Source organism: Panthera uncia, chromosome B4, assembly GCF_023721935.1.
Source record: "Panthera uncia isolate 11264 chromosome B4, Puncia_PCG_1.0, whole genome shotgun sequence".
NCBI lineage: Eukaryota > Metazoa > Chordata > Mammalia > Carnivora > Felidae > Panthera > Panthera uncia.
Window position 1 is genome coordinate 138,105,851 of NC_064809.1, and position 23,808 is coordinate 138,129,658.

Genomic DNA, 23,808 nt, shown 5'->3' on the forward strand with positions numbered 1-23,808 from the left:
TTTCTTTCTTTCTTTCTTTCTTTCTTTCTTTCTTTCTTTCTTTCTTTCTTTCTCTTTCTTCTGTCTGTCTATCCATTCTGTGGGAGTGGGGGAGCACGGGAGGGGCAGAGAGAGAAAGAGAGAATCCTAAGCGCTGTCAGTGCAGAGCCAACCCACAAACTGCGAGATTGTGACCTGAACCAAAATCGAGTCAGATGCTCAACTGACTGAGCCCCCAGAACCCCTCCCCCCATTGTTTTTCTAAATTAAAAGAAAAAAAATTTACCTGCCCGCAAAAGCCCAATGTTTTGGAACTATGGAGCTGGGCCAGCTTTTCAGACAGGTCCCTTGTGCTTGGTTCAGTGAATAGGTGACTTGGTACACTTGATTTCTTAAATGGGGTGAGTTCTCAGAAGCCCTTGAATGTCTTACTCTTCTTACAGGGTAGATGACCTTACTAAACTTTCTGTTTTATAATTTAGAAGTAAACAAGTGGATGTTAAATTAGTTTGTTATTTCAGATTATAAATTATAAGTAAGTGGGTAATATGATTTTGGTTTAGTTTTGGTTTTATTTGTTGTACAGATTGTTCTGTTTGTAGTCTGTGATGGAATGCATAATATGTATGACCTGTCCCACCCACAGGGGGACCTGTGGTCCGTGGACTGTTGTGTGCAGACTCCTGTGTTTGCTGTGCTGGCTTCACACAGAGTGCCATCGATGACCCCTTTCCTCAGTGGGGGATAGTGCAGTGGGCACCTCAGTGCCTCTGTGAGTGGACCTGCTGGCGAGACACTGCCTGTGCCCTCATACGGAAAAAACAAGCCAACCGCTCCATGAAGGGGAGCTCCTAGATACCTGGAAGGACTTAATGACAGAGTTAATAATACTGGAGAGATATCTCAGTAGCCTGGGCAGTGACATGGTGATGTCTGGGGAAACTCTAAGGGGGCAGGGTTAAGAGGCAGTCTGGATAAGAGCAAGTGAGCTTGAGTGGATCTGTGTTGAGGCTGAGAGAGAGGCACAGGAGGATCATTGTACTGCTCTCGCTATAGTTAGGCATGCGTGAGATCTCCCAAAACAAGTTAAAAATACAAGAAAACAAGTAAAATCCCCAGCCACGTAGGAACAGTGATGAGGTGCAGATTTGACCTGGGACCTCTGTGGCTCCTGGTTGCTGGGGAACACTGAGCATCCCTACCCGCCTGTGGACTCTGTGAGAGAGAACCCTGCAACTGCTGCGGGGGGGGGGGGGGGCAGGGGATGCTCTGCAGGGTTCACGGAAGCATGATGTTCTCGGTCCCTCTCTCCCTTTTCTGGGGGTGCGCTCCGGGTCAAGGCGGCCTGGCTCCCTCGGCTGTTTTTTTCCTTCAATCTCCATCTCTCCCTACAAGCAGTCGTTGTGACGTGTTCATTGGATACCCTGTTCTGTGTCTGTGTTCCTAGGAATACATGTTGTTGCGGGGTGTGCATATATTTTATTTTACTTTTATTTATTTTTTTGGGGGGGTCTTTTTAAAAATTTTTATTATTGTGTGTAGTTTAAATTAAAGGGGTGGATTGCATTATGGACCTGATTTGTTTCTTATGTTTTCTCGTATAGCACCATCCTTTTAGGACTCCATGCTGTCGTGTGTCCCTCTAATTTTCAGTCCCTGTGTGTGACTCCCCAGTTTGCTTCCTTCTCTGCCACCTCATCCTTGTGTGGGGTCCTGCCGCTCCTTTGGGATGTGTAGGTAGGAGTGGGATCGCTGGGTGAGCGGGACGTAGGTGGTGTCCCGGAGTGCCGTCCTGAGCGCCCCATAGCAGCCGCCTGTCTTCTCTCCTTTCGGGAGTGTGTGAGGCTTTTGCCTCCTGTGCCGCCAGCTCTGCTAATGACCTGGTCAGTCCTGCAGGTGTGGAGTGAGAGTACTTAAGTAATTACTTATTTTCTCAAAGAATCAGTTTTTAGTTAATCTCACTATTAAAATGTCCTATTTCATGGATTCGGGTTATTATATTTATCTGTTCTTTTTCCTTTTCTAATGTTCTTGTCTAACTTTTTTTTAACAACCCATTTTTAATGTTTATGTATTTTTGAGAGAGAAAGAGAGAACATGACCAGGAGAGGGGCAAAGAGAGAGGGAGACACAGAATCTCAAGCAGGCTTCAGGCTCTGAGCTTTCGGCACAGAGCGTGACGTGGGGCTCGAACTCATGAGCTATGAGATTATGACCTGAGCCAAAGTCGGGCGCTTAACCGACTGAGCCACCCAGGCGCCCCATGTATCTTTATATTTAAAGTAAGCTTTTAATACCCCGAATACAGTTCTTGCTTTTTAAAATCTTATCTATTTCTTTTTTTTAAACATCTTTTAAGGTTATTTATTTAATAGAGCAAGAGAGAGAGACAGACAGACAGAGCACTTGAGTGGGGGAGGTGCAGAGAGAGAGGAAGAAAGAGAATCCCAAGCAGGCTCCGCACTGTCAGCACGGAGCCCGACGGCAGGGCTTGAACTCATGAACCATGAGATCGTGACCTGAGCTGAAACCAAGAGTTGGACGCTTAACAGACAGCCACCCAGGCACCCCTATTTCTGTCTTTAATTGAAATTATTCATTTGCATTTAACGCACTTATTGACATGGTTAAGTTTATGTGTGCTGTCTTGCCATTTTTTTCCATTTGTCCTGTTTGTTTTTGTTGCTTATTATTTCTTATTCTTCTTTGTCTTCATCTTTTTGCCTTCTTTTGTATTAATCCTGTCCTTTTTTAGGATCCTGCTTGAAAAACTTGTTCCTTTGTTGATGGGATCATGTGATCCACCCAGCCACTCACCCACTCTGTGGCTGAAAGCGGGTTGCACAGAAGCCGTCTCTAGTTGCCCCTCTTTGGAAGAAAACCTTGGCAGGGTGGGAGTCTCCTGTGGCTCCTCTCTTTCCTTGGATTGTATGTTATTCAAGTGTTTGAGTCGTTCTGCAGGGCATTTGGGAGAGACAGCCATGTTATCCTGAAACTACTGGTAATTATTTCTGCTTTCACAGGGTGTATTGCTTCCACCCACAAATATCCATCTACATTCCTCACAACAGAAATAGGAAGATCTTAGGACCCAGAAGGAAACTAAGTATAGTGTCAGACTGTGGAGTCACTTGCACTGCAAGTCAGAGGCCCCACTGACAGTGCAGGTGCTGGCCAGAGGGAAGCCCAGGCTGTGCTGTTGCTTAGCTCGGTCTGGCAGGGTGAGTGGGATATTGGCATAGGAGGGACTGAGCACAAGAGCATGTGCAGAAGGATAAAGGTAGGAAAGTATAGTTTGTGTGGGAAGAAAGACAACGTCCTTGTGGCAAGGGTAGGGTTAGGGAGAAAGCAGGGAGTGCCAGAGGGCCTGGAGGAATGCTGTAAAATGCAGCCTGGTGAGTGGTAGGCATATGGGCAGCAGAGGTTTTGGGGCTGAGTTGAGAGGAACTTGAAAGTGTCTGTGTTTTGAAAAAGTGAGTTGGATGTAGCAAAGGCAAGAGGCTGCAAAGGAAGGAAAGGGGGCTGGCTGGATGTGGTGGAGCCTGCTCCTAGGGCAGCGGGCTTCACACACACAAATTGCAGCTTCTACGTTGTGTGAGGTCTTTTATTCTTCTGATTAAAGATACTAGAGAAGATAAATCCCATCTCCCGGTACCATAATTTTGCAAACAGTCGATGTAACATTGAAGAAGAGATTTTATAATCTCAAAATATAGGTTTAACTTTGTTAAACATAACAGGCTTTATGTTTTTCATTTTGTATCATACAGTGAAAACTTTGTTGCAAACCAGCCTAGGCCCTCAGAGCCTGCCCTATGACACTCACTGAGCAGGACAAACCTTGTGTTGTCCAGGCAAAGACAGCAAGAGCCTGGAGAGGGTGGGTGGTGTGTGACGCAGAGGGATGGCTGGGTCCATAGGGATTTCTCAGGTGGCTGTGGTGTGGGGCCTAGTGTCAGGGGTGTGGATGTGAGGGAGACTGTGGCTTCAAGGATAAGACTGGGTCATTTGGTGGGATGGGTGGTGAAAGGGGGGGCCTGGGTGGGGGACAGCAGAGCTTCTGAGGGTCAAGCAAAGTGAGCTGTCAGGAGTTTGACTTGCTTAGGTTGAGGTCTGCCAGATGTCTGGTGTTCTTTTGTGAGATGGTGAGTCAGGCATGGGCAGGAGAGGAGACACAGGGGAGGCTCAGGAAAACTAAGTTTGTTATACATCCAGTCCTGGAGATAGGAGGTGTGGGCCTCACCCAGAGCCACGTGGGGAAACCCCAGGGGGGTCGGGAGGTATAAGACAGGAGTCGGGGAACGCTTAAGCCATGACCTTTATTGGGGTTTCCACAGGAAAGATAAGGCATGGCAGGATGAACAGCTTAGGATCAGCTGGTTTGAATTATTTTGGTGGGCTCTAAGTTGTAGGGGTGGTCCCTAGTTGCCTGGCCCCTGGCTGTGGGATAACGAAGGCAGAGGAAGATTGTCTCCTGGGATGTGTGGGCCCAGAGAGGAGTAGTTGCTCTGGATGGAGTAGATCACAGTGATGCTCTGGCTTGGGCCCCTTGCTGTCTTTAAGAATTGGCTGGTCCTGGGAGGGGCAGCCTGTTCCTAGCCAGAGAGGTTTTTTAAGATGTCAAACATGATATACAGGAAATTAAAAATGTATGCAACTGGGGAGAGATGCCTAGTGTTCACACAGGCGGGGTGGGACCCTGAGGAGGTGGGCTGTAGAGTTGCTAACTTTCTTAGGGTGGAGGGGCATCCCCAGTGCTGACTCATGGGAGACATGGGATGTGCTGGCCTCAGGGAGTGGAGGAAGAGACTAAGAGCACTGAAGGTATGTCCAGCATTGGGTGGGAAAGGAGAGCAGGGAAGGTGAGCCAGCGAGAGGGAAGCCAGAGAAGGCACAGGCTCAGCGCTGGATGCTGGGGAGCTCTTGCCGGCTTTGGAGCTGGACCCGGGGATATGTGTTGAGGGCAGCTCCCGGGGAGAGCACCCTCCAGCCCTGGCTCGTGCTGGGGACAGACTCGTTGGACTTTGGTGTAGACTTTCTGAGGGTGGATTCGCACTGCTTGGGGGAAGTGACCCTCAAATCTTTGCTTGCAGCTTCGTGGCCGTCACCATGTTCTGGAAGTTTGACTTGAACACCACGTCCCATGTCGACAAGCTGCTGGATAAGGAGGACGTGACGTTGCGCGAGTTACTGGACGAAGATGACGTCCTACAGGAGTGCAAGGCTCAGAACCAGAAGCTGCTGGGCTTCCTCTGCAGGCAGCAGTGTATGGAGGAGCTGGTGAGCCTCATCACACAGGACCCACCTCTGGACATGGAGGAGAAGGTCCGCTTCAAGTATGTACCGAGGCTCTGACGGGGGCCCAGAGATGGGCAGGGCTGCAGGGAGGGCAGGCAGGGAGCTGGTGGGCAGCATTTGAGGACAGCCAGAGCCAGGGCTTCTGACAGAAAAGCCCACTTTAAACATTTACCCCATCTGAGAAGGAAGGAGGCCACTCCCCGTGGGGTCTGTTTTTGTGAGGTTTGAGATTTCTGAATCTCTGTGTGTGTGATTTCTCATCGTGAGTTGTGCTGAGTTATGCTGTGTTCTGAGTATCTTGAGTGCACATGTGTTGAGGGAAGACTGACCCCATGACAAAGAAACAGATGGGACTGCACACTGGCGGGAAGTAGGTCCCAGCCTGGTGAGATGGCCTGTCAGGAGGGGTGGGTGGCATCTGACTGCTCGACCATGGGGACTTGGGATCAGAGGAAAATAGGCCATGTCGTGAGTAGTACTGACCATTCTCAGAGTTTTTCCTAAAATGTTCCATTCAGCATTTGGCCAGCATGTTAGGAGATGACAGAAGGGCGGTGGTGGTGTGGCTAGGGCTGGGGGTGAGGACAGAGGTGTGTGAATGAGAGTATAGGACAGAGTGGCAGAGCCTGGGACTAAGGACACCGTGGGAATGGGTGCAGACAGGGTACCCCTCGGGTTCCAGTGTCTGTAGACAGCCAGATAGTGGATGGTGGTAAAGTCTTAGGTTGGCTGACTGTGGCCCACAGGTCAAATCCTGTTTTTGTATGGCCTGCAAGCTAAGAATAGTTTTACATTTTCTTTTAAATTTTTTTTCATAATTTTTTTTTTAATGTTTATTCTTGAGAGAGGGAGGGAGAGACAGAGTGTGAGCAGGGGAGGGGCAGAGGGAGAGGGAGACACAGAATCAGATGCAGGCTCCAGACTCCAGACTCCAGACTCCAAGCTGTCAGCACAGAGCCCGACGCGGAGCTGGAACCCACAAACCGCGAGATCATGACCTGAGCTGAAGTCAGCACTTAACCAACTGAGTCACCCAGGCACCCTAGAATAGTTTTACATTTTTAAATGGTTGAAAAAATCAAAGGATAATACTTTGTTACACATGAAATTGGTACCACGTTGACATTTCCTTGTCCATGAAGAAAGTCTTGTTGGAAGGCAGCCACACTCGGCCTTTGGTGACTACAAGGGCAGAGTTGGCTAGTTACAACATAGACTGTCTAAAATACTTACTCTCTGTACTTTTACAGAAGTCTTTGTTGACTTTTGTCTTAGGAGAAAAAGAAAGCTGGAGAGGGTGACGAGAAGTGCCTGTGCAGGGGACATTCAATCTAGGGACACCCAGTGAGGGTGGTCTGTCACAGCCTCTGACAGGGAGCCCTGCAAGATGCTGGCAGAGGAGAGCCTAAGACAGAGGCAGGGGCTTGTTGGTGAGGAGCCTGCGGGTTTAGAGCTGTGGTGGCCATCTGCAGAAAGTCGGATAGAAGCCGTTGTGCACGGGACATGCCTGGTCAGTGCCCCTTGTCTCAGCGTCCCTGTGGGTGTCCCTCATCCCTTTTACCCTCTTACCCCTAATGTGTCCTGTTTGGTGATAAGTTATATGGTCTCCCTGTGTAGAGGGCACTGGTGGCAAGATGGGGAGCAGGGGCAGGGCCATGTGTTCCGGATCGGGGCAAAAGGATCTTGGAGTGGCATCAGTGAGCCAGGAGACATTCGTGTTCAGAGTCAGAAAGTCGGGGAGTCAGAAAATTCGTGCCTGAGCACAAAGCCAAGAAAACAAAGCTGTGAGAAAACCGTGACTCTGGGGACTTAGAGAAGTTAGCGAATGGGACCGAAGTGAGCACGTCAGCTCCACTGTAAGCAGTGTCTGCACAGTCACACGGGGTAGACTAAGCCCTGGGTTTAAGAATTGTGGTTTGATTTTACAGAGAGGGTGAGGGGCAGGGAGCAGGAGAGCTGTGTCTTCATCCTCCGTCATGGGAGGTTGGTTTGTAACATCTGAGGGTGGCAAACGAAGAAATGCATCTGTATTTTATTTAGAAACACGGAGGTTAACCGCAGGTCTGAGGATGGACACGGGAGGCTGGAGGCTGCTCCGCCTTACAGGCCCTGTCCAACTGTCTGAGTTTGAAAGCAGGCGTACATATCGCTTACATAAAAAATCAAAAATTAAAAAAATTAAAGTTAATTTGATTAAAAAATTTTTTTTAATGTTTGTTTTTGAGAGACAGAGACACAGACAAAGTGTGAGCAGGGGAGGGCAGAGAGAAAGGGAGACACAGAATCCGCAGCAGGCTCTAGGCTCTGAGCTGTCAGCACAGAGCCCGACTTGGGGCTCAAACCCACCAACTGCAGGGCCACCACCTGAGCCAAAGTTGGACGCTTAACCGACTGAGCCACCAGGTGCCCCAAAGTTAGATTTTAATTAAAATTAAACCAAAATTTCCTTTTTGAGAAAAGGAATAGGATGGATGGATAGATGGATGAGGTGGTAGGTAAGAAAGAAGTAGAGTCAAGATTAGTTTTCGAAGATGGGAAAGGTACAGGTAGGGACGTCGGCCAGGAGTTAGCACACCAGCTCTGAAAGGAAGTACTGCAGGCCAGTGGAGCCGCTGTGGCGCTCTGCTCTGATGTGGCGTGAGAGCCGCCACAGACCATGCGTGAGTGAGTGAGTGAGTCTGGCTCTGCTCCTGTAAAGTTGATGTACAAGAAGCACTGCCTGTGCATCTCAAGGCTCTAGGCAACTGCCCATCGTGGCCGGCCTGATGGGGTCAGCAGCGATGCCTCCTGTGGCCTTCGTGCTTTTGAAGCGAGGGCTTTGCCTGCAGACCTGGCTGAGCAGCATGGCTAGCTGCTTCACCCCTGCATGACTAAAGGCTGGGTTCTGAGGGGACTTTTGTCCACCCAGGGGAGGATGTGTGGGAGCCATGTCTGCTTCAGAGAAGCTGCCCCTGGGTGCCAATTTGAGGTCAGGCAGCAGCCGCTGTTCCTGCATAAAGCCAGAGTCTGCAGGCAGGTAGGGCTTGTGCAGTAGCCCTGGGCGGAGGGTTCGGCCACTGGGTCCAACCTGAGAGCCATGAGGAGGTCCTGGTCTTTCTCTTGAGGCTCCTGTCCAGTTGGCCTGCTGCGTTCTCAGCCACTTGAGAAATCAGACGAAAGAGCCAGCAGACAGACGTCAAGACAGCACTGCAGTTACTTGCAGAGTGCAGTGGAGAGTGTGTTCCGTAACTCTGGGCAGTGGGCTTCCTTGTTCCAAGTTGCACAGTCAGACCTGCTTGCTGGGTAGGAAACAGGGCTGCAGCAGGATAGCCCTCAGAAAGGACACCCCCCAGAAGACCCTGCAGTGCTACAGTCAGAGCAGGAGAGCTGGCTAAGCCCATTTGCCCGGATCACCCTCCCGCCTGCCCCCGCGGGGCGCAGCAAGTTTTGGCACAGCGGGAGGCGTCTGGAGGGGAGAGGGGTTCCCTCCATCCTCACTCTGAGAACCCAGGCCCACCTTCCGTATTCCGGGACCTTGTCATCGTCTTTGGTTTCCTTCCTGTGGGGAGTCGTATTCCCTAGCAGCCTCCTGAGGAGTACGATGTGAAGGGCGATGTTTGCAGATGATGCCTGTCGGTGCATTGTTCTCTGTTCACGCTTGTTTGAAACTCCCTCTGCCTTAGACTCTGCACAGATGCCATTTTCTGTCCTTTTGAAGACTCCATGGTTGGCTCCTCTTCTGGCCTTGCTGCTGACAAGCCGGACAGATGCAGCAGGACTCCCAGGTTTTCTCTCCTCCAGGGGGCACTTCGGTCCTTGTCTAGTCCCATTGTCCTGGAGTCTCCTGCTACTGTGAGATCACCCCCGGGGTCAGGCAGGGCAGTCCCAGAAGCAGCATCTATAAGCCAGGAGAGTTTTGTAAACAGTCGGCTCAGCTGTGAACAGTGCTGCATATTCGTACCACGGTGAAGCTGGCCCTGGGGTTCTTGTCAGTCCCGGTGCGGGGTACTCCATGGTACCACAGGGCCCTTTCAGTCTAGAAATTCATGGCCTTCCCCACAGGGAAGCTTCTTGTGTTGCTTCTTTGATAATTTTCTCCCTTCCGGTTTTCCCTCTTATCTCATTCTGCAGCTTTTTAAGTTATTTATTTTGAGAGAGAGAGAGAGAAAGAGAGAGAGGAGAGGCAGGCAGAAGGAGAGAAAGAGAGAGGGAAAGAGAGAATCCCAAGCAGGCTCTGCACTGTCAGCACAGAGCCTGACACGGGGCTCAATCTCATGAACCAGGACATCATGACCTGAGCCGAAATCAAGAGTGGGATGCTTAGTAACCAGATGAGCCACCCAGGTGCCCCCCCTTTCTGCAATTTCCAATCAGGTGTTAGATCACCTGAATTAATACTTTTCTTCGTATTTTTGCTCTTAATATCTTGTCTAGGCCTTTTTGTTCTACATCTGAGAAGCTTCTTCAAATTTTATCTTCTTATCCTTTCATTGATTTTTAAAATTTCTATCATATTTATTTATTCATAAAATTTTTTAAATAAGTTTATTTATTTACTTAGAGAAAAAACACCAGGAGGGGAGGGGCAGGGGGGGAGGGGGCGGACAGAGGAACTGAAGTGGGCTCTGTGCTGTTAACACAGAGCCTGATGTAGGGCTCGAGCTCATGATTCATGAGATCATGACCTGAGCCAAAGTTAGATACTTAACCGACTGAGCCACCCAGGAGCCCCAGCCCTTATTTCCTTTTAAAAGAGAGACACTTTTTTAAAATAATGTTTTTATTAAGGTTATTTATTTATTTATTTTGAGAGAGAGAGAGAGAGAGCGAGCGAGTGCATGAGCAGGGGAGGGGCAGAGAGAGAGAGAGGGAGACACAGAATCCAAAACAGGCTCCAGGCTCTGAGCTGTCAGCACAGAGCCCGGTGCAGGGCTCTCTATCCCACGAACTGTGAGATCGTGACCAGAGCCAAAATTGAGAGTTGGATGCTTAACTGACTAAGCCCCCCAGGTGCCCTTGGGAATAATTTCTGAGTCCTGTACTGGCAAGAGAGGGTCAGGAAGCCCACTCCTCTCTTGAGCCAGGCCCTCTGCCCTGTCCAGTAGCTGTTGCCTCTGTGTCCAGTGGTTTCCAGTTGGTGCTCCCTCTGTAGCCACCTGAGACTTCGATTCCCTGGTGTGCCACACCAGTCCTCCGGGCCTTGCCAAGGATCATTTCCACTTCTCTTGTCTTTTTTCCTCTGTGTTATTGGAGTAGGAATTTGAGAGGGAATGGCAACAAGCCTGTATATTTGATCTGCCATGCTTAGCTGGAGTTCCTATTCTCTGCATAAATTTTAGAACGAACTAAAGCAGTACTTTATCTCAGTCCCTCCACCTTAGAGGGTCAGTGCCTTATAGCTCAGCTTGCCACATGTGTGCACATTTGCTTGTATGTGGAGACCAGATTGGGACCATTCCTTGTGCTCTGGAAACATCTCCTGAAGGAATAGTCTATACTTTTCTCTGGGACTTGATTCTTTGGTGCCATTGGTACGTCTTCTCTTGTTGTTTGCAGTCTGGTGGGAACCTCTCTGCCTGTGTGATACAAGTCTTGCTCTGGCCTTTAGGGTCGCTGACCTGGCCCTTCTGCCCTGTACTCTGAGCAGGCTTTCTCTGACGACCTGCCCCTGGCGCCTCTGTGTTCTCTGCCATGCTGGTCTCACAGTGTACGTCCATAGGGCTGAGCCGACTCATTCAACCCTTATAACCATCCCATGAGGTGGGCACTGCTCCTACCCCTCCCTGGGCACTGCCTACACTTCTCCTGGCCTGGGCCTGCCTGCGTATTGAACTAGGACACCTCTTTTTGAATGCCGCATGTCCATCACACCCAGCCTGCCCACACGGCCCTGTTTCTCTGGTCTCTAGAAGGTGCTTTCTCTTCTTGGGGCTGACAAGGAGCACCCGTCTCTTAGCCAGACCTAGATTTCTCAATTTCTTCCCCCTTCCACATGTGGTTGACTACATGACTACACCACTACAGAGTGGTGGCCATACTCTGCCAACTGTTTTCTCCAGGGTCTCAAACCCAGGCCTCACTAGCCAGGCCACAGTGACCACTCTTTGGTTCAGGCCTTTGTTAGGGCTTGTGCAGGTGGCTGCCGGGAGCAGGAGGATCATAGTGACTGACCTTGACCCGGGGCTTACTGTGTGCCAGGCACTGCTCTGTTTTATATTCATCCTTGTGGGGAGGGTGGGCACTTGCACCTCTACATTCAAATGAGAATGACACAGAGAGGTTAGGTGATGTGCCTGAAGCTGCCAAGCTTGCCCTGGGTTGTGCCAGATGTGCTCTAGGGCAGGCAGCTCCATGGGACGATCCCTTGCGTTCCCAGATGTTTCTGGATATGGCTCTAGGCACTGTTACTGGCCCTGCTGTTGTGGGCTGTGTCCTGGATGTGGCAGGTTGTTGGGTAGCTGTGCCCATTGCAGGGCAATGGCAGTGACCCTGCGTCTATCAGGTAAGTCAGGGAGCAGAGTGATGTCACGGTATTACACGTGATGGGATAAAGATTATTTTGTATCTGGTCATTTTTATCAAGTGAATAGTACATCATTTGGTATTGGTACATCAATATTGGTATTTCTTTTTTTTTTTTTTTTAAGTTTATTTATTTATTTATTTATTATTATTTTTTTTTTCAACGTTTTTTATTTATTTTTGGGACAGAGAGAGACAGAGCATGAACGGGGGAGGGGCAGAGAGAGAGGGAGACACAGAATCGGAAACAGGCTCCAGGCTCCGAGCCATCAGCCCAGAGCCTGACGCGGGGCTCGAACTCACGGACCGCGAGATCGTGACCTGGCTGAAGTCGGACGCTTAACCGACTGCGCCACCCAGGCGCCCCTTAAGTTTATTTATTTTGAGAGAGAGCGCGTGAGAGAGCAAGAGAGCATGCCCAAGTGGGCGAGGGAACAGAGAGAGAGGGAGAGAGAGAATCCCAAGCAGGCTGTGCCCTGTCAGCCCAGAGAGACGCAGGGTTTGATCCCACCAACTGTGAGATCATGACCTGAGTCGAAATCAAGAGTTAGACACTTAACCGACTGGAGCCACCCAGGGACCCCTGATGTGGCATTTCTTTAGCCTAGAGACGAGCTGGTTCTGTTTGTTGGTATGCTGGGACAGGAAGGGTATGCAGAGGGAGGGTGCACATGATGGCCTTGGTGTCACTAACTGTGTGGTCACAGGAGGTGAGAGCCCTGGCAGGTGGATGTAAGGGCAGAGGTTTTGAGAGAGGAGATGCCAAAAGACTCAGAAGGGTTATTTAGAGAGTGCAGTAGAGTCAGAAACTGTGAGATGCCAGAGTGTAGGGTATGAGGAGCAAGAAAAATGCACGTTAAAAGCATTGAGCTTGTAGTAGTCAAAAATGCCAGTTGGTCACAGAATATTCACGTTTTTACTTCGTTCCAAGGTCTGTGAGTGTTTTGGTCTTACCCATGGACCTGCTTCCTACGAGGCTGGTCGTTTAAGCAGCTTCCTGAGAGCTGGAGAAGTCTAATTTCACCTCCAGTTGCTTGCATTGTGCCCTCTTAGGTATCCAAACACAGCCTGTGAGCTGCTGACGTGTGACGTGCCACAGATCAACGACAGACTAGGAGGGGATGAGACTTTGCTGAACCTTCTTTACGACTTCTTGGACCACGAGCCGCCTCTGAATCCTCTGCTCGCCAGTTTTTTCAGCAAGACCATTGGCAACCTCATTGCAAGAAAGACTGAACAGGTGAATAATCCGTCAAGCTTGTGTGGTTTGGGGTGGCTGGCATAGCTGATGCTGACATTTCTTTCTGTCAACTGTCGCTGTGCAAACTGTATCATTAGGGCTTGGAGAACAGTGTTTCTGACTGTTCTGTGGGACACAGGCGGAGCAGTGTGGGCTGCTGGTGTGAGTTGGAATTTGATGAGGAAAGTGGCTTCCTGAGGATGTTTCTGCAGCCTGGCTCTGGAATAAGCAGCTCTTCCTGCCATCCCTGAGAGCTGCACAGGACTCCAGAGCACGCTGGCACGTCTTGTCCTGACCGGTCACAGGCATGAGGAATAGGGATATACCTGCATCGTGACAGGTTCATAGGACGCCCACCTTCTAAGATCTGCTGCTCTGTTTATGTGAGTGGCAGGTATCCATGTGTCGAGGGCACTTAACTGTTTCAAAGCAAATAAAAGAAAACTTCTAGCATTAGGCTTCTGTAAAAATAGTGAGTGCATTTGTTTCATTAGCTGGAGCATGGTCTTCTTAGAGTGGGTTCTTGCTGCTGCCTGTGCTTCAGGGCCATCAGTGTGGTGGTGTCCTGCCTGCCCCCAGCCTCAGCAGTTAGTTTTGGTTAGTATTCACCTTTTATCCCTTCCTACCATCCCCAGTGGATTATTTCAAAACAAATACTGGATACCATATAATTTTTTAATAAATATTATGGTATAGGGGCACCTGGGTGGCTCAGTTGGTTAAGCATCCAACTCTTGGTTTCATCTCAGGTCATGATTTCACGGTTTGTGAATTTGAGCCCCACATCCGGCTCTGCACTGACAGTGTGGAGCCTGCTTGGGATTCTCTCTCTTCCTATCTCTCTGCTCCTCCGTGGCTTGTGCGCGTTCTCTCTCTCTCTCTCTCTCTGTCTCTCTTTCTCTCGCCTCTGTCTCTCTAAACCTTAAAAATTTTTTTAAAAACTAAATATTATGGTGGGGTGCCTGGGTGGTTCAGTCGGCTAAACGCCTGACTCTTGATCTCACCTCAGGTCATGATCTCATGGTTGTGAGATGGAGCCCCACATCGAGCTCCGTGCTGAGACCATGGAGCCTGCTTGGGATTCTCTCTTTCCCCCCCACCTTTCTCTTTGCCCCTCCCCCACTTTCTCTTTCTCTCTCTCTTTTTCAAAATAAGTATTTTAAAAAATATTATGGTATATATCTCTAAAATGTAAGGACTTCTGGGGCGTCTCGGGTGGCTCAGTTGGTTAAACGTCTGACTTTGGCTCAGGTCATGATCTCGCGGTTCATGGTTTTGAGCCCCGAGTCGAGCTCTGTGCTGACAGCATGGAGCCTGGAGCCTGTTTTGGATTCTGTGTCTCCGTCTCGCTCTCTGCCCCTCCCCCACAAATGCTCTGTCTTATCTCTGTCTTTCAAAAATAAATTAACATTGGGGCGCCTGGGTGGCGCAGTCGGTTAAGCGTCCGACTTCAGCCAGGTCACGATCTCGCGGTCCGTGAGTTCGAGCCCCGCGTCAGGCTCTGGGCTGATGGCTCGGAGCCTGGAGCCTGTTTCCGATTCTGTGTCTCCCTCTCTCTCTGCCCCTCCCCCGTTCATGCTCTGTCTCTCTCTGTCCCAAAAATAAATAAAAAACGTTGAAAAAAAAAAAATTTAAAAAAAAAAATTCTTTTAAACATATCTCTAGGAGGGGACAAGACTTTGCTGAGCAGATTGCATTATCACGTCCCAAAAACATTAACTATAAGTGTTCGGTATCATCAAATATCTGGTGAAGGAACGGACCCAAATTTTGTGTGTATGTCTGGGATTCTGAGAAGGTGTGACCTTCAGGGCATACCATCATTCACCGGAAGAAATTGTTGGCATGTTGTAAGTGTTCAGTGGAACATACCTTTCACAGGACCTTAAATCTTAGCTTTGCAAGGGATCTTAGAGGACTACCTCACCTCAGATCTTTTTCTGAACCAGTCAGAGCATAAGTGAAGAGTGGCGGTAATGCAGGTAGTGAGAGAGGCTACTAGCAGTGGCAGTGGTTCTAGGATGCGACAGGGAGTCCCTCACACTAGTGACAGTGCTGCGAGGATTGAGGGCAGGGGGCACTGTGGCCGTCAGGCAGGGAGTGGTAGGGGTGTCCTGTGTCCGTTGGGCGGTGGTGGTGGGGGCGGGGTCCCTGTGGCCATTGGATAGTGAGGGAGTCACTCTGGCCATCGGGTAGTGGGGGGGGGGTCACTGGCTGTCAGATAGTCGGGGGTCACTGTGGCTGTCGTGTAGTGGTCGGGGGTGGTCACTGTGGCTTGTGGCTGTTGGCTAGTTGAGGGGTGGTCGCTGGCTGTCGGTAGTGGAGGGGGTCACTGATGGGTAGTGGGGGTCACGGTGGCTCTCGGGTAGTGGTAGAAATTCCAAAGACCTTTCAAGTCTGGCTCTTGCATCTCAGCTCATAATTGTGTGTAGCTTCACAATATTCCTCTGCTACTTTCAGATATTTGCTGAATTTTACTGCTTCTTAACAATATTTCTGTCTTCTTCCCTTGTCCAGTGCATCAAAAGAATATGAAATGCACTGTTTAAAGGTATTTCTTATATTGACAAACATGTAGCACGTTTCTATGAATTTAAACAAGACAGAAACACATGAACGGTCTCCTCTAATACTCTAGATCAACCACTGTTGTTTAGTTGATGTTCCTCTTTTCCTGTTCTTTTCCTGTAAGACATATTAAATATATTTTTTTAATGTTTTATTTAGTTTTGAGAGAGAGAGACAGAGTATGAGTGGGGGATCGCAGAGAGAGAGGGAGACACAGAATCCGAAGCAGGCTCCAGGCTCTGAGCTGTCAGCAAAGAACCCAACGCGGGGCTCGAACCCACGAACCGCAAGATCATGACCTGAGCTGAAGTCGGATGCTTAACTCACTGAGCCACCCAGGTGCCCCGATTATGTCACACATTTAAAGAGAAAATAGTTTACAAACCCTGGTGTTTCTTTCACACAGCTTCAACAGTTGTGTGTTTCTGACCAATCTTATTTTTTCTGTTCCCCCATTACCAACCCCCATTCCAGATTATTTTGAAGCAAATCGCAGATATTTTATTTTTTATATGTAAATATTCCCATCTGTGTTTCTACAGGATAAGGACTCTTTATAGTTCTTTATTACTGAGGAGTAGTCCAGATTGTGGATGGACCACAGTTTAACTGTTCATCTTTTGAAGGACATGTTAGTTGTTGACACTTTTTGTCTATTACACATCAGGCTGCTATGAATATTTGCATGTAGTAGTTCCACCTTGTCTGCAGTCAGCCTGGTCCAGAAATAGGTGATCCTTCTCCTGACATAGCATCAGAAGATCAGTAGGAGCCTAATGCCACATCACGTGCCCAGGTCATTCACCTCCCTGCATCTCATCAGATAAGCAGTTTATCATCTCACATTACAGGAGGCAGGGTCAATATAGCACAATAAGATATTTTGAGAGAGAAAGACCACATAACTTTTCACATAACTTTTATTATAGTACGTTATTATAATTGTTCTATTTTATTGTTGTTAATCTCTTATTGTGCATAATTCATAAACTGTTTCATAAGTAAGTATGGATAGGAAGAAACAGTACATATAGAGTTCAGTACTATTCATGGTTTCAGGCATCGATTGGGGGTCTTGGAATGTATCCCCTGTGGATAAAGAGGGATAACTGTCGTTTTTTTGTGTGTGAATTGTTATATTTGAAAAGAATTTCTTGGGGCACTTGGGTGGCTCAGTCTAAGTGTCCAGCTGTTGATCTCACCTCAGGTCTTACTTAATCTCAGGGTCATGAGTTCAAGCCCTGCTTTGGGCTCCACGCCCAGCATGGAGCCTACTTAAAAAAAAAAAAAAATGAAGTGAATTTCTTTTTTATTTTTATTTTTATTTATTTATTTATTTATTTATTTATTTATTTATTTATTTATTTTTGGGACAGAGAGAGACAGAGCATGAACGGGGGAGGGGCAGAGAGAGAGGGAGACACAGAATCGGAAACAGGCTCCAGGCTCCGAGCCATCAGCCCAGAGCCTGACGCGGGGCTCAAACTCACGGACCGCGAGATCGTGACCTGGCTGAAGTCGGACGCTTAACCGACTGCGCCACCCAGGCGCCCCTGAAGTGAATTTCTTATAAACAATACATAGTTATGTGTTTTTATTTGTTCTACTGATCTATCTTTAATTGTCATATTTAGGCCATTTACATTTAATGTAATTATCGATATGTCAGGACTGCCATTTTATTGTACTTTTCTGTTTGTTCTGTTTTTCGTTTCTTTTCCTTGCCCTGGGTGTTAACTTGACCATTAAAAAAATTAAAATTAAAAAAATTTCATTTAAGTTTAAATTTAAAAAATTTTTAAAAATTCCATTTTTGGGGGGGTGCCTGGGTGGCTGAGTTGGTTAAGTGTCCAGCTTCGGCTCAGGTCATAATCTCATGGTTCATGGGTTTGAGCCCCATATTGGGCTCTGTGCTGACAGCTCAGAGCCTGGAGCCTTCTTCAGATTCTGTGTCTCCCTCTCTTTCTGCCCCTCCCCCACTCACACTCTGTCTTTCTCTCTAAATAATAAATAAACATTAAAAAAAATTTTTTTAAATACTCCATTTTGATCTACCTGTAGTGTTTTCTCATGTGTCTCTGTGTAGATTTTTAGTCATTCCTTTAGGTGTTACCACATAACTAGGACATGCATGTGGTTTGAATGGATACAGTGAATGAAAGTGGTTGAGCCAGCAGAGTTTACCAGTTCCTTTTGCTTGCTAACCATGAATATTATCATTCTTTTCTTCTAGCTGTTGTGGTGGGTATATGTAATATAGTGTTGTGATCTTAATTTGTGATCTCCCCGGTGACTAATAAGGATATATACCTTTTCATATATTAATTGGCCATTTGGGTACTGTCTTTTGGGAAGTCTCTTGCCCATTTTCTGTTAGGCTGTCTCTTCTTTTTGATTTGCAGGAATGTTCTGTTTTCATGGATATAGTCCTTTGTTGACTTTGTGGTGCAAGCATCTTTTTCACTCTGGCTAGCTGCACCCACACCCCTTAGTATTAGTGGTATTTTAATGAGCAAAGGTTCAGATTTTTATGTTGTTCGGCTTTTTTTTTTTTTTTTTTTTAATTTATGGTTGGTGGGTTTTTTTGTTGTTAAGAAACCTCTCTACCACAGTCACAAAAATCTTCTGTATTTTTTTTTAGAAGTTTTATTGTTTTACCTTTCACATTTCTATCTATAATTTACTTAACTGATTCTTTTTTTTTTTTTAAGTTTATTTATTTTGAGAAAGAGAGCACAAGATGGGGAGGGGCAAAGATACAGAGAGAGAGAGAGAATCCCAAGCAGGCTCCACACTGAGCCCAGCACAGGGCTTGATCTCACAGCTGTGAAATCACGACCTGAGCAGAAGTCAAGAGTTGGGTGCTTAACTGACCGAGCCACCCAAGCACCCTGAAATTGATTCTTGTAAATGATGTACAGTTGAAGGTTTTTTTTGTTTTTGGTTTTTAAATATGGATGTCCAGTTAGCTCAGCAGCATTTATTGGTAAGGCCCTTCTCTCTCAGTTGCTTTACAATAATGCCCCCCCCCCCCCATCATAAGTCAGGGGCTCACATATCGTGTGTCTGTTTCTGGACTTTGCTCTGTTGTCCTGTTTGTAATTGCACTGATGCAATACTGTCCTAATTCCCGTAGTTTTATAAGTCTTGGTATTTGATAATTAGTCCTCTCACTTTGTTTTTCTTCAGTATTTCTTTTTACTAATTTTTGCCTTTTGCATTATTTTAGAATGAACAACTTTAAAAAAAAAGTCTATTTATTTTGAGAGAGCAAGAGTGTGAATGGGAGAGGGGCAGAGAAGGAAGGAGAGAGAGAATCTCAAGCAGGCTATACTGTTAAACTCACAAACCGTGAGATCATGACTTGAGCCAAAATCAAGAGTTAGATGTTTAACCAGCTGAGCCATCCAGGTGCCCCTAGAATGAACAGCTTTTGGACTGAGGGTCAGTTTCCACATTCTCCCCAGCCCTCCTCTCCCAAGAAAACCTACCAAAATTTTTATTAGGCTTACATTGGCTCTAGATTGGGGTTGGCAAATTATGGCCCACAGGCCAAATCCAACCTGCCACCTATTTTTGAAATGAAATTTGACTGAAACACATCCATTCTTACATATTGTCTATGGCTGTTTTCGTGCTACAGTGACAAAGCTGAGTAGTTAGGGCTTATTTGATTTCTCTTGGTAACATGTTATAATTCTCTGTGTAGTGGTCTTACACATGTTTCATCAGGTTTATTCTTAGGTAGTTGATATTTTCATATTATTCTAAATAATATCTTTTTTATCAAAATGTTTTACTAAGGTAATTGTGGATTCACTTGGCAGTTGTATAAGGTAATTTGAAGAGGTGCTTTGTATACTTTGCCCAGTTTTGTCAATGGTGACATCTTGCAAAACAGTAGTAGAACGTTACTGGCAGGATATTGACATTCATACAGTCCACTGATCTTATTCAGATTTGTTCACTTTTGCTTATAGCTGTGTGTGTGTGTGTGTCTGTGTGTATTAAGTTTGGTACTGTTTATCACCTATATAGGTTTACTTATCCATTATCAAAGTCAGGATACTGAACACTTTCAAAACCACAAGGATCCTTCATGTTGCCCTTTTATAGCTACTTCCATCTTCCATCTTCCTTCACCTCTACCCCTTCACCTATCCCTAGCCTCTGGCACTAATCTGTTTCCATTTCTAAAATTGTGTTATTTCAAAATGTTATTTAAATTAAAGCATACAATATGTAGTCTTTGGGGACTAGTTTTTTCCAGCATAATTCACTATAGATTCATCCAGGTCGTTGTGTGTTTCCATAGTACATTCCTTGTTATTGCCAAGCAGTGTTCTGTGGGGCAGGTGGACCACGTGTTTCTCCAGTCACACGTTCAAGTACAGCGAGGCTGATTCCAGTTTTTGGTGATTATCAGTAAAGCTGCTATTCTAATAACTTATCTGTCATTTTGTTTTATCCATGTACAGGATCATGTCATCTCTGATTGATGACAGTTTTATTTTGTCGTTTACAATTCTTATACCTTTTATCTCTTTTTCTTGCCTTATTGCATTGGCTAGAACCTTTAGTACAGTGTTGAATCAAACTGGTGATAGTGGGTCTCCTTGTTTTATTACATCAGAAGGAAAGCTTTCAACATTTCATAGTTAAGTATGAAGTATATTATGAGTTTTTTATAGATTTTTTTTTGTTTTAATCAGAGTTAAGGGAATTTTCTTTATTCCTAGTCTTTTTATAACATTAATGGTTGTTGAAACTTATCAGATGTCTTTATTGAGTTGATCATATGATTTTTCTTCTCTATTCTGTTAATTCATAAATCCTGCCCATTGGTTTTCTAATGTTAAGCTAGCATTGGTTTCATGGTATTACCTCACCCATTTGGTTGTGGTACATTATGCTTTCTTTCATGTGTTGAAGTTTTGCATCTGTGATCATCAGTGAGATTGGCTTATAATTTGCCTATCTTACAATGTCCTTATCAGGTGTTTAGATTTTTTTTTAACATTTATTTTTGAGAGACTGAGAGAGACAGAGCATGAACAGGGGAGGGGCAGAGAGAGAGGGAGACACAGAATCTGAAGCAGGCTCCAGGCTCTGAGCTGTCAGCACAGAGCCCAACGCAGGGCTTAAACCCATGAACCGTGAGATCATGACCTGAGCCAAAGTCAGACGCTTAACCAAGTGAGCCACCCAGGTGCTCCCTATATCAGGTGTTTAGAATCAAAGTTTTATGTTCTTATATAATGATATGGGGCATATTCTCTCATTTTATGTTTCCTGGAAGAGTGTATGTAAGATTAGAAATTATTTTTCTTTAAATACTGGGTAGAATTTACTAGAAAGTCATCAGAGCTTGGAGTTTTCTATATGAGGAGGCTTTTAATTATAGATTTTGTTTCTTTTGATGCTCCTAGAACTATTCAGATTTTCTATTCCTTTTTGTCAGTTTGAGATGAGTGTGTTCTTCAAGGAAATTTTTCATTTTTTCTAAATTTACATAAATTGTCACGAAATCGTTTCTACTAACCCTATCCTGGTGATAACCCATGGGCTCTGTCCTGATGCACCTTGTTTCATTCCTGATGTTGTTCTTGGCGCCTTCTCTAGGGGTGTGTACTCATTCTCCTTACAGAGCCTCCTTCCCTTCTCCTCTTTTCCTTCTTCCCCCTCCTCTTCTTCGCATCTCAGCATGAGTATGGCTGGGGTCCTTCAGCGAGGTGGGCCTTCTCTGTGCCCCCCCATCTCCATTAGAAGCCTGGGTCCACCTCGGTGACCTGCATGTTGTAGGCACTTAATCTCTGGCTGAGCTGAGCTCGTAGACGTGCGATTGAGAAGGACCTACCCAGGCTTCTCCACCTCCATCTCCACTCTCACCTGCGGCCCACCCCCATGCCCGGCTGTCCACATCCTGGTGGCACTGGTCGCCAGCCGGCCATGCATCGCCGCCTTTTCCTTTGTAGAACCTTAGTCCTCTTTCCCTCCCGGGCTGCGGCCTGTCAGTGACTGGCTGTCTCGTGTGCTCTGTGCTGTCGGGTTGCGTCCCAGGTCTGGGGGTTGCAGCGACGACGTTACTCTGCTCCGGTCTGTTCACACTGGTTATTCCCGTTGGGAGAACTTGAGGCAGTACTGAACGAGCAGTACTGAATGGCTGCTGTGCTATCTGAGCATATTTGTGTCATCAGAGCATAAAGCCTCAAACCGTGCAGCTCTCCATTAGCTGGGGATCTTCATGGGCCCCCACCACTGCCACATAGACTTCCCTGTGTTCAGGTCTCTGCCTGTCCTTGGAAAGGTCTGTCTTACAACTTTTTCTGGGTCTCCATAATTTCTGCTCAGTGTAATTGAAAATTAATCTTTCTCATGAGAGTTCTTGGGGGAAACATTTCATGGGTGTCAGGCTTATCACGCACAGTGTGTTTGATTTCAGGTGATTCTGTTCTTGAAGAAGAAGGACAGGTTCGTCAGCCTGGTGTTGCAGCACATCGGCACCTCGGCCCTCATGGACCTGCTGCTGCGCCTTGTCAGCTGCGTGGAGCCTGCCGGGCTCCGGCAGGAAGTCCTGCATGTGAGTGTGCGGGCCCCTCCTCTCTGGAGCCCTCTCCCTGTCGGCTGAGTGCGGGCCGAGTGCATGGTGAGGGCCTGCCTCAGGGAGGCCAGAGTTGGGTGAAGGCGCTCAGAGACCACTGGAGGGCCGGTACCTCCAGCCTTCCACCCGCCATGATTTTCTCCCTGTGGGGCCATCATGGGTTCTTGGCAGGGCTTGTATTTTGAGGCTGGGTCTGCAGTCTGTACCTTTTCTGCTGTACTGCCTCAGTCTGTTGAGAAACAAAGAGCAGAGTGTTCCTTTTCCTCCTGACACTCTCTGGGCTCCTTCTCTGTGAAAGGAAGAAAAGGACTTTCCTCACCACCCCCCAGACCCTAGTGTCCCCATAGCCTCAGAGCAGGGGCTCTGTCAGGTCCTGGCTCTATTATCTGGCCCCTACCTATGAAGAAGGCACCAGCTGACAAGGATTCCTTGCAGAGAAATCACAGAGACCTGAGCAGGCCTGTGTTTTGACCTGGAGTCTGTGCACGTGTCTGTCCTGACAGGCTCGCAGCCTGATGAGCTGCTCATAACTCCCTGAGGGCTTTCCCAGAAAAGAGGAGGATTCTCTTTCCCAGAAAAGAGGAGGAGTCTCAGAGGAGCCAGGAAACGAGTGCGGGATAAACTGTTCACTGTTGTTTGGCAGGTTTTGTCTGTGATGGAATTTAAAGTAAAGGCCTGGGCCTTCTTGCTCATTTTCCAGCTCCTGGGACCCAGTAACAGTTGTCATCAGGGTAGCCGTTCTCATGTTTAGGTTCGTTATGGAGCAGCCTCCCACGAAGAGTCAGTCATAAATAGCTAACGTTAGGCAGTGAGACACAGCATGAATGTCAGCTGTTGTTAATGGCGGAAAGCCCACATTAACTTCATGTTAGCAACTGCGGGGGCAGATCTCCCAGTTTTGGATAAGGAAACTCACTGGTCTTCCCTGGGTCCCCACCACCTTTGGGCCTCAAATAGTGTTGGGCATTGTAGTCCTCACAGCATTCAGGCACCGGCACCAGACCTCTTTGCTTCTCCCGACCTTGGAAAGGCCCTGACACAGCAGAGAGCAGAGCGTCCATGTGCAGCCAGGCTGGGCACCGGGGCAGCCCTGTTGGTGCCTGGGTGGCTCTGGGCTCCAGCTCATTCTGTCTTCCGAGACACCCTGAGGACAGTATGTTTAGGCGTCTGGACCACTGGTCCCTTCTTTGTGGAGTTCAGGTCTCTCCAGAATTTGGTCACCACTTGTTCTTTCTGGGTCTGGGTGGACACATACGTTGGACAGAGAATCTCTACGCCTGGAACCTGGCACGTGGATTTCTTCTGCACTGACGGACTTTCCTTCTCTTTAGTTAGATGTGAACAGCGTCATTGGCAGGCCTCTTTTTCCCTTTCAGTGGCTTAATGAAGAGAAGATCATCCAGAGGCTGGTGGAGCTGATCCACCCAAGTCAGGATGAAGATGTGAGTATGGCTCCCACAGAGCCCACCTTCCGCAGAGCCCCTCACTCGGGGCTACTAAAGAACGCTCTCTGCCGCCGAGGGCAAGAGTTACATACTTTTCTTCCTTCAATCAAGCACAGACTTGCAGACTCTGTCTTTTTACTAAAAAAAGTAATACATACATATTATAAAAAACAATT

At 47.3% G+C, this 23,808-nt stretch overlaps 1 protein-coding gene across 9 annotated transcripts in view; it reads left to right on the forward strand.

Annotated features, from left to right (window-relative positions):
* The window catches only part of PPP6R2 (protein phosphatase 6 regulatory subunit 2), a 49,978-nt gene that overhangs the window by 6,112 nt on the left and 20,058 nt on the right, over positions 1-23,808 (forward strand). For 8 of the 9 annotated variants that reach the window (XM_049626603.1, XM_049626605.1, XM_049626607.1 and 5 more), the window contains exons 2-5: positions 5,073-5,315; positions 12,832-13,018; positions 22,029-22,166; positions 23,564-23,629. In XM_049626603.1, coding sequence (XP_049482560.1) covers positions 5,089-5,315; positions 12,832-13,018; positions 22,029-22,166; positions 23,564-23,629 — 618 coding nt within the window. In that variant the 5' untranslated portion in view covers positions 5,073-5,088. Of the gene's footprint in view, positions 1-5,072; positions 5,316-12,808; positions 13,019-22,028; positions 22,167-23,563; positions 23,630-23,808 lie in introns of those variants that run through there. The other variant, XM_049626613.1, reaches the window with a different exon arrangement.